Source organism: Solanum pennellii, chromosome 11 (genome assembly GCF_001406875.1).
Source record: "Solanum pennellii chromosome 11, SPENNV200".
NCBI classification, from domain to species: domain Eukaryota; kingdom Viridiplantae; phylum Streptophyta; class Magnoliopsida; order Solanales; family Solanaceae; genus Solanum; species Solanum pennellii.
The window spans coordinates 41,480,175-41,491,044 of NC_028647.1; the positions used below are offsets into that span (position 1 = coordinate 41,480,175).

Below are 10,870 nucleotides of genomic sequence, written 5' to 3' on the forward strand. Positions count from 1 at the left end.
TGGTCCGTTCTCATTTAAGAACATATCAAAAGAATCAGTCAATCTCAGATTGTTCCCATTTTCTTTGATGGGTGAAGCCACCAAATGGTTATCTGAGTTACTAAGAGACCCCATTACCTCTTGGGATCAACTGATCATAATATTCCAAGTGAGATTCTTTCCCCATTAACAATGATGATACTCAGGGATAACATCCAAGGTTGTAAACGTTTGGAAGGTGATCCGATCCACGAGACGTGGCTGAGGTTTAAGAAGTTGGTGTTGTAATGCCCAACTCATGGATTTCTAAATAATGTGATGATTCAATACTTCTATGGGAGCCTCGACTCGGTGAATAAGAAGTTGTTGATCAACTTATTCTCATGGTATAATGCAAACCCTATGAAGTAGGTCTCAACTCCTTGATTGCATGACCAGGATCAACAAGGAATAATACACCCATGAAGACCAAGTCTCTCATCTTAATTTTAGAATGACAAAAGAGCATATAAAAAAGGATCAAGAGAGAGACGAAAACATGGCCAAAATGATAACCAGTTGGATATCTTGGTTAAAAATGTCATGTGTGTTGGTACAAAGAGTGTTAGTGATGTGGGAGTTGGAGTAAACGTCGATGAAGCTCAATTTGAAGTGTTGTACAATGAAGAAGTAAACTTCCTAGCCAATCAAGGAGGAGGTTATTGTGAAAACTGCCCAAGATCGGGTGGTAATTAAGGTAGGAATAAAGATGAGGGCTGGAGAGAGTGTGACAGAAATTGGCTTGATCGTAACGCCACTTGGAAAGAAAGACAGGGTGATAAGGACAGGAGCGTCTCTCCCCATGAGCGTCAAAAGCCCAAGGGATCTGAAGGTGGTCGTATAGAAGATATGCCCTAATGTATTCTCAACAAGGTCAAAGGGTTAGACAAAGTGTTGAAAGAGATGAAAGAGGATGTCTCAACTCTCAATTAGATGGTAACCTCTCACTTAGTCTCTATTAAGTAGCCGGAGACCCAAATGGGTCAAATTTCTTCTCATTTGAATCCAAGACAATAAGAAGGGTTGCCTAGTGACACAATGATAAGTCCCAAAAATGAAGCTTGATTCGGTATTTTCGTCGTACCACGACGTTATCTAAGGCGCTTCTTGAGAGGCAACCCAAGTTTTTCATGCTTTAGTTTTTTATTTTGACTAACTAGTGTTGATTGTGCAGGTGTAAAGCTGAAAAGTCTTGGAAAAGAGGTAGTTTGCCAAGCAAAACTCTATTCGGTGACCCAGCAAACAAGTCGGCAAGCCCCGATTTGGCCCGTTGTTGCAACCACCAAACCTCAAGGGGAAGTATGTAAAACTTGGCAAACTAAATTCTCAATCGGCGAGCCCAACTTTGTCTGCCGTTTGAACCCCCAAATTTGTTGGAGTTCTGTAAAACTCTGTGAGGGAAGTAACACTCGGCGCATCGCCGAGTAGGTCAGCGAGCACGACTTACTCCACTGATGGTGCCACAAACTGAAAGGTTATAAAAGCCAAACTGTTTAAAATTTCAAAATCCTTTATCTTCTCTTATTTCTAACTTTCGTCCTTCTTATCCGCACTTTTCATCTTCAATATTTTGCTTTTACACACATTTTTTGTGAGAATTCGTGCTCGGAATCGGGGAACTTTTCTGCCTAGCTATTCAAACTCTAATTTCGGCATATAGGTTAGTTTTTTGAACATCGTACTTTAAGTTTGTGGTTGAAATCGAATGCAATAGGTGATTGGGTGTTGCTTGATGTTGGGTAATTGCTTCAAATTGTGCTTTATGTGTTGGAATTGCCCGTAGTTTGTTGAAATATGTGCCTTAAGGCTTAAACTTGATTGATTCTAATGTCTTGTTTAATAAAATCAGTTCTAAATTATTGGGATGCAGTTTATTTGTGTTGGGTCTAGTGGGGTGGAGTATAAGTAACACATTTGTGCTAAATGGCATAATTTTCCCGATGATAGAGCGTTTGACGTCATTCTTAAGGGCAAAACTCGTCAAATGCCAACTTTAGCCAAATCGGGGGAAGTCTGAGTACCCTGAGGGCGTGGGTAGAATGGGTCTAGTGTTAATTGAATATTGTTTGTGTTTGACTTTGGATTCGGGGGATGCGGGTTTGTTTTTGAAGCTTGGGGTTGAAACCGGTACGTTGGGCCATTTGACGAGCCATGTCGAGCTCGTTGAGTGGCTTGTCTACCTCGCCCTCACTTAATTTCAAGGTCTAGTTGAGTTTGTTCTGTCCCTGAGCTTGCCAAAAGGTCTTCTTGATCACCCTTTCGACGCCCCTAACCCTTAAAATACACTGTAACTTTCGGCGGGCTACTCCTAGGTCGCCGAATTGCCCTGAACATCGTCGACATACCTTGATTTTTGAAAAACTTTGTGTTGGTGCTTTGTGCGATTTTGATCTGGCTATCCTAAGTGACTAGGCGACTTGTTTAGCGAACCTTTCTGCAACTCAATATTTGCATTTTTCTCAAATTATTTCTAACATTTCTCTATGTGTCTAGCAGATATGGCTAGAAAAAACATAGATGATAGTGGCATGCCGCCCCGAAAACAGGCACGAGGGAATGTGATGAATGAGGAAGCAACTGCTTTTAGTACAAAAAACAAGTTACCTTCGAAGGGAGGTAAGGGCAAGACGCCCATAGCTAAGACACTTGAGCACAACTCCGGCAGTGAGAGGGAGTCCTTTGATTCTTAACCTGAGGATAATCAGTATCTACAGGACCTACGACTAGAGCTACGATCGAAAGCTCGTCTTGATCCGTCTAGGATTATGGAGCCAACCCCTCCTGCTTCAGACTCAATGTTAGCTCTAGCACAAACGATGGTTCCAGCACCACCAGTTCAGGGTCCTCCTCCTAGGTTACTCAACTGGTTAAAGGCTGAGGGATTGAGGAACATCTTAGAAGAAAAATAATTGTCCACGGATGGTGTAGTGGACAAACACCTAGTTGTGTGAGACACTCTGGTTCACCATTTCGAGATCTTCACTAGGATTCGAGGCCCATACATTCCCACCTGGGTCTGGGAGTTCTAATAAGCCTACGATGATCTAGTACCTTAGGGTAAGAAAAAGGCTAACGCGTTCAGGCCAGTCGAGTTTGTGATGGTCTGAGGGAGGAAGGTCAGATGCAACAGTGGTGATATAAATGTTGTATTTGAGAGGGCTACAGACTTTGAGCACGAGTACACAAGCTCTGTATAAATCGAAGGGCTGGCTAGCCCCCCTCATTTCTGACACCACCCTGAGGTGGATTGTGGCTGGAGCGTCTGTCGAGAAGAAGCATATGTGAATAGCAGTTTGGTACTGGTTTGGATGTTGAATTTACGGCTTAACAATTATTTGCACTTAGAATTGTATAAGGTGCATTTGATAATCGTCCTGTATTCATCACTAAACAAAGTGGAGAATCATTTATTGTAGTTCAAATCAATTAATTTTGACTTTAATTAAAGAGTAAATTTTAGGTTTAAGTAATCATAAAAATCATATTAGTGCTCTATAGCTACAGTTTTGCTACTTGTGCTTCATAGAAAACATACAAATTGCAAGCAACATCAGATTGTATAAAATCACAAGCGTTTGATTTGTATAAATCAGGTGTTTGTGTCTATGAAAATTGCGTTTGTATATGTATATGATATATGTGTTTGTATTTCTGCATAAAATGTGAATTTGTATACAATTGAATGGAGTTAAAATAATTGTGTTTGTATATCAAATTTCTCCCTCGCTTTATACAAACACAAATTATACATTACATTTGTATAATTTGTGTTTGTATAAAGCGAGAAAGAGAGAAAGACAAAACATAATGTGCAGAGGGAGATTTGTATAGGTATAACTATAATTGTATAGGAAGGAGAGCTATGTATTTGTATTTGTATATTCAGTTCTCTCCCGCTTTATACAAACACAAACACAATTTATACAATTGTGTTTGTATAATGTAACAGAGGCGATGGAGAGTGGCGAGCGAGATTCAGGGAGAGTGAGAGCGAGATTTAGGGGAGAAAGGTGAATGTATTTGTATATACAGTTTTCTCTCATTTTATACAAATACAAACACAATTTATACATTTGTGTTTGTATAAAGTGAGAGAGGCGAGGAAAAGTGGCGAGCGAGGTTCAGGGGAGAGATGTGAATGACAAAGTGTTTCCTACGAATTAAAATCAAATAAAACCGTGGTTATAATATTTATTTTGAACTAATAGTTTGCTATTTTATACAACTTTTCCTTAATAAAATCCATAGACCATATTTATTGGACTTAAATAATCAACTCAATTATAGTATTTGATAATACTTATTCGTACTAGTATATTCATAAATATAATATAATTTGAATCATTTGATAAATTTATATTTAACAATTTTTAAATGATTACAAGAAGTTACAAATGCACAGATAAATCCTAAAAGATATAAAATAAATAGCAAATTCATGATTCGTTTTGGATCGGTTATTGGTTAAAACCAAAACCAAAATCAAACCAATTAGTTAGTTTTTAAATTTCTAAAACCAAATGAAAAAAGTAACCATTGATTTCATTCAGGTTTTGAATATTTTCGATTTGAATGTAATAAATTAAATTTGTTGAAAGTATACGCATTTCGGTAGATACATATACCTAATACTTGACCAGTCCACAAGAAAATCATTTTGGATTCAATTAAGCAATATTAGAATTATTATTACACGAATAAAATAATTCAATTAAGACAAAATGTGACTATCTATGCGATGTAAGGTAGGTAAATATTAAAGTGATGTATTTTGATGGATTTAGTCTCAGGGTTTTAATAATTAGGCTACAATTTAAGTATTGAGCTTGAGAAAATAAATTGAGACTTAAATTAATACAATCTAACATAATGTTAATTACAAACTAATATAATATTTTTATTTTATTTGTAAATAATATATAAATAATTAGAAAGCTTATATATATAATTTATCACTTCAACTTTGTTGTTTTTTTGCATTTTTTTAGTAAACCAAAATCAAACAAAATAATATTGATTTTCAAAATTTAAAACCAAACCACACCAAATATGAAATCTTTAATCGATTTAAAATCGGATTGCAGTTCGGTTTGTTCTTTTAAATCATAACCATGAACAACCCTAACTACATCAATGCAAAAGAAGAGTTTTAAAACGGATTGAAATCTATATATATATATAAATCTGGATATGAAAGTGCTGATGTGGCAGCCCTCATAGGCCAGCATTAGAATTTATATATTATATCTTTTTTTAAAGATTTTTTTTCTCTTTTTTTTATCTTGATATGTTAGTTAAATTAAATAAATATCCTCTATTGATTATTTCTCTTTAAATTCCTCCATTAATACCTTTATTATTTTAGGTATATATAAGTTACAATTTATCCCTTTAAATATTTAAACCTTTCCCTATTCCTTCTTGAAAGTATTACTAAATTATAATTAAGACACTAATGACCAATATAAGTTACAATTGTAGGTATTGATTACTCCATTACTCTTTTAATTTATTTATTCAATAGTTAAGAATTTATGGATTACTATAAATACTAAAACCATGTCATCTTCACCAATGCAAGAATTTTTTATTTTATTTTTCCTTTCTTCATCATATTTATACTAAATAAAGTACATCAATTTGGTTATTTCTAATTTTATAATATATAGTTTATTTGTTACTAACTTTTACAATGTGGAAGATAAGATGAGCATTTGACAATTTTGGGAATTCAAATTCAATGAGAACAATATCTAATTTGAGTTACCAAGGTACATCACTTTGATTATGTCTAATTTTATATATATATATATAGATTCTTTGTGACTAACTTCTATTGTTAATACTTAACAGTGTGGACGAGTAGACGAGTATATGACAATTTTGGAAATTCAATTTTGATGAGTACAATATTTCAATCATGTTACTCTTTTTATTTCAGTTTGTTTGATGTCTTTTATTTACAATATTTTTTTTGTTCTTTTTTTTTTATTGCTTTTTTCCTCATTATTGATGATTTTAGTGTACTTATTATTTTGCACATTTTTTTAAAAATAATCTTTATTATTTATAATGGAAGACAAGATGAACATATGACAATATTTAAGTTTAACTTTCATAAACTCACAAGGAAAAGGAACCCTACATTAATGTTTATGTCCATTAATCTTCAAATGGTGTAGTGAACATTGAGAGTGTGTACAAATTGAATAATTAGAGGCTAGGATAATTTTCTTTGGTATTCCTACAAAGATTATTTTGTTTATTTGTTTAATTTTAATTTATTTTAATTTTCTTTGGTACTCCAACAAGGATTCTTTGATTAATTTATCTAATTATAATTTATACCTACACTAAATAATATTATTGAAATTTCAGGTATATTAATTTTAACTTTGAAGACTTGAATCGTTTTGTTTATTATCTTTTAAGGTTCTTTTAATGGTTTCAACATTGTATATATTTTATTTTGAATAATGAAATCAATTTTGAGGATTAGGCAATTTCACAATTTTTATTTATGTTTACCTTTTAGAATAATTTAGAAATTGTAACTAAAATATAGGTAAGTTTAAAGTTGTATTTTAGTTAATACATATATATAATTTGGGTTTAATTTATTTGAATACTTTATATTATTTGCGTAATTGAGACTATTTATCTTTCAATCTATTCATTTTTATATAAATAATAGGCAGTATATGACAATTTAGTAAAATTAGTCAAGATAGAAAATGATTTACAAACATTTCATAATCTAAGATTAGTGAAAGATGAAAAAAAAATTCATTACTAAAGGAAAGTATAATACTTTTGAAGGAAAAGAATAGATTTTAGAAAAAAACTATATTTACATTAAGCTTATTATATTATTAAATTAAATTTAAATTTCATAAAGAGTTCAACTTATTACATTAAATTTACTTTTCTTATTAAAATAAAGAGGATAAATTTAGGATTTTTTTTCATAATTTCGAAAATTCTTAAGCGATTTCAAATTACAAAAGATATAAAATTTAAGTACTAATAATAAACTTAATTAAGACTTAAAATTTGATATATTTAGATTAAAGACTATAAATAATCTTTAGAAATATATTTAGTAATCAACTATTCAAAAAAGTTAATTATTTAGCAAATTTAACGAGTAATTTTTTATCGCGCAAAGCGCGGCTAAGTTCACTAGTTAAAGATAAAATTGAGATTAATTGAGGATTCTCTTAAATTGAGTTAAGGCTTGAATAATTTAGAGTGAACCCAATTCAGATTATCTTGAGCTCAACCCTTAAAATTTTGAACTGAGCGAGTTACCTATAGCTGGGCTCATTTTTCACACCCTAAAGTTGTACATCACATGTATAAGTTCTGTCTTATCATCGTACATCACATGTATTAGTTGTTCCAGCAGAATGCCTTGAAGACTACACCAAAAGACATTATACTTTTGTACCAGTACCATATATTTGATAAAATTCAACTTTTCTCAAATATATGGAACAGAAAGTAAAACATACTAGTTGATAGTTGGATTATGGCTTCCAAGTTGTTATTTGAGTATTAAATAGAAAGAGATAATGATATTTTCTTCTGCAACATCGATGGTCAAAGTCACAAGTAATCTCCATCTCGAATCAACCACCAAACCAAGGTTTTAGAAGGCATTGGGTATTATCACGGGTAGGGGTGACTTGAGCGGATTGGATCAAATTTATATCATAATGGACTAATCAAGACACAATTCAATTCAAATTTGCTTGGATCAAAATGGATTAGATAATGGATTACATTATCGATCCACATCCAACCCAACTCAACCCAATTTTTACTAAGATTAATTGTTCTATTTAGTTTTTAAAACTATTTTAGTAGCTAATGAAATTATTTTTTCCCTTTATTATGGCTATATACAACATATCAAATTGAAAAAAATAATAGTTTTTTACAAGAATTTCATGAGCCCGTTCGGGTTATATATCAACCTAATTTTTTTAATGATTTATTTCATGTTGATCTAATGAATGGGAAAGTCACTTAAAACTGGTTGAACGAATTGAGTTTGATTGTGGGCAAGGTTTTGGCAATAGCTAGCTTGTGGATGCCAAAAAGTTGCAAGTAAGAATAGTTAAAACGGCAACAATTGCATTAGAGAAGTGACTTGTGTCACTCACTTAAGCATATTAAATCCCATGATGATCTCATATCCACAGCATATAACTTTGATTAAGCCAACAATTTCCTTTTATGCATTGATTGTTGGTGGACAGAGAAGTTCACCTCCAGTTAGCCTGCATATCTACTTAACTATAAATAGTTACTTAGGTTGGCTTTCAATTATATGACATCATACACTTTAGATTGTGTTTTCTTTCACCTCATGATGTAAAGATTATGCAAACATTGGGTTGCATTCCCAGTCGATTTTGATAACTAAGATAGATAACCTTATACGATTCCTTAACATGGATATCAGAATGTGAGGACATTCTGTTTATCAGCAAAGTTAAGGAACCTTGGTTTTGTACGACATATAAATAAGTTCACTATCACCACAACTGGGGAACTGGAAAACTAAGAGCACTTCCTTTTAATAGCTCTGCTTAACCCAAGTAAAATGCAAGAGAGGGCACCACATAGGACAACTCCCTCATCTTATACCACATTACGATACTCTATAAGTATTTGGTTAATAATAAAGCACTAAATAACCAAAAAGGAAACAAGTTGCGTACCATCATCCAGCAATAATCTTTTGATTTTTTTAACTGGAAAAGACAAATAATGGAGAAAGAATAGTCTGGTGAAGATGCTAAAGCTAGGTCATGTGGAATGAGGACAAAGTGTGCTTGATAACCATGGCGATAGCCATCTATCTCCAAATCCTGTAATTACTCAATCTTATACTAGCAAGTGTACTCTCAATTTGTTCCTCATAATCCCCATTTCACCATTCTTACGGCTGTTCAGAAATGGGATATTTGCTCTAGCCAAAATGTGGAAACTAAATCATTTTGCAATTTTTCCTAAAAGACACTACATTTGTCTATATTTTCCACCTTATTAGCTCGCAAACTACAACTACTTGAGCACATTGCCAGCTCAGTTTTAGCAGCATACCAGCATTTTTCTTTTAAAGCTACTCTATGTAAAAAAGAACTTTTCAGCATTGACGTGGCTGAAAAATAGGAATGTGAAAGTTATGAGGAAGCAAGATCCGCAAATATAAAGAGAAGAAGTGGAAGTTAGGTCTCAGTACTTGAACCATTATACACACTCCTTTACTCACTAAGCCATACTTCAAACTCTTTGTTCTGTATGGCATAAAGGTTGCAATTGTGTAAATAAATACTCATACTATACTAAACATGTCATACACAAGTCGATCCTAAATAGAGTAGTTACCTCACAGTATGATCCATGATAGAATTCACACAACATCCTTCACAAGAAGTCTCAAGAAAACATTTCACACAAACTTCAGACCTCAAAATCAATCTCTACTAGACAAGTGCCAAATGTTGCTAAATATGTTTTCTTAGATAAGAAATCATACAACTCAATGTAAAGGTTAAATATACCTACAAGACAGATTTTAAGCATGGAAGGAGGAAAGCAAGAGAACCAAAAACAAGGAAAAGAGAAGGAAGTCAAGAGCGTACTGAAATTTCTTAAAGCACGCTCCTTTACTTGAATCATATTTTAAGCTCTTAATTTCTTATTTTCTTTTGGCTTCCCACCTGATGTAATTTGGGGGCGGATTAATCCGGATTCCTATTGGGAAGTCTACTTTTGGAGGGGAGGGAAGCAATCCCTACATACCAAAAGAAGACTCCATTCTCAGTGTTGGAACCCAAAACATGTAGCTAAAATAGTGGATATTCATCAGCCCAAGACACATCTCTAAACATATCATACACAGGTATAAAGTTAAAATCCTAAAACACGAGTTGTTACCCTATAGTATAATCCATAACAGAATTAGCACAATGTCGAAGAAATCAATCTCTTCCAGCCAAGCAACTCCCAAGAAAAGCATATATATTTTAGAAGGGTAAAATGTAAGATACATTCAATAAATCCATATTAATATCCAATAACAAGTATGATTATCACAACAGTAGTTTCACTACATCAACAACAGGTACAAAAAAGCAAAATAGCAGGAAAATAAGGTAGGGAAGAAGGGAACTTTACAAGTTGAATAGATTAGGCAATGATGGTCAATCCGAACGTGAAGAAGAAGAATCATAGTAATATTGGGGAGGAGGCGAAGCAACAAAATCATGGTCATCATAAAGTGATGAAGATGAAGAAGAAGCAGAAGAATTGTAACGGCGATAGTAATAAGGGTCAGGAGGGACACAAAGGAAAGTCCAAACACAAAGAGCTAAACGACCCAATTGTTGAAGAGGGAAAAAGATGACCAGATCCAAAAGCTCGTCGCTGTCAATTGGGTCTGCTAGACATGACAAAAATTGCCAAACTTCTGCTGATGCTTTAGCTACAGACACCAGTAATACTCCATTGAATGGCATTTCTTCAATTTCAATGTCAGATTTTTTTTAGGGTTTCTAATCCTCCATGTTCTTTCTTCTTAGCATTTCATCAAGCAGTTGGTGTTGTTGACCGCGGCCTGAGCTGATATCAATAATATGTTAATTTGGCTTACACCATGTTTGGCCAATAGTTTTATTTTAAGACTGCTTGGTTTCTTAAAAAATAAATAATGCTTAATGAAATCAAATCTTTGGGAGAAAATAAAAAGTTTTCAAAAGTTGAAAAAGAAAGTTTTTTTCCTAAGAGTACGTTTGAAAAATATACATTTAAAAGTGTGTGTAAAAAACTTAGTCGAATA

At 33.2% G+C, this 10,870-nt stretch overlaps 1 protein-coding gene across 1 annotated transcript; it reads right to left on the reverse strand.

Annotated features, from left to right (window-relative positions):
- Positions 1-10,056: 10,056 nt before the first annotated feature.
- Positions 10,057-10,738, reverse strand: LOC107003290. Its single transcript, XM_027912789.1, has one exon. The coding sequence runs from the start codon at positions 10,548-10,550 to the stop codon at positions 10,236-10,238; it is 315 nt and encodes a 104-aa protein (XP_027768590.1). The 5' UTR covers positions 10,551-10,738; the 3' UTR covers positions 10,057-10,235.
- Between the last annotated feature and the right edge of the window lie 132 nt (positions 10,739-10,870).

What these genes read in the sequence shown, in the direction of transcription:
- LOC107003290 (XM_027912789.1), bottom strand. Translation starts at nt 10,550, where the DNA reads ATGCCATTCAATGGAGTATTACTGGTGTCTGTAGCTAAAGCATCAGCA.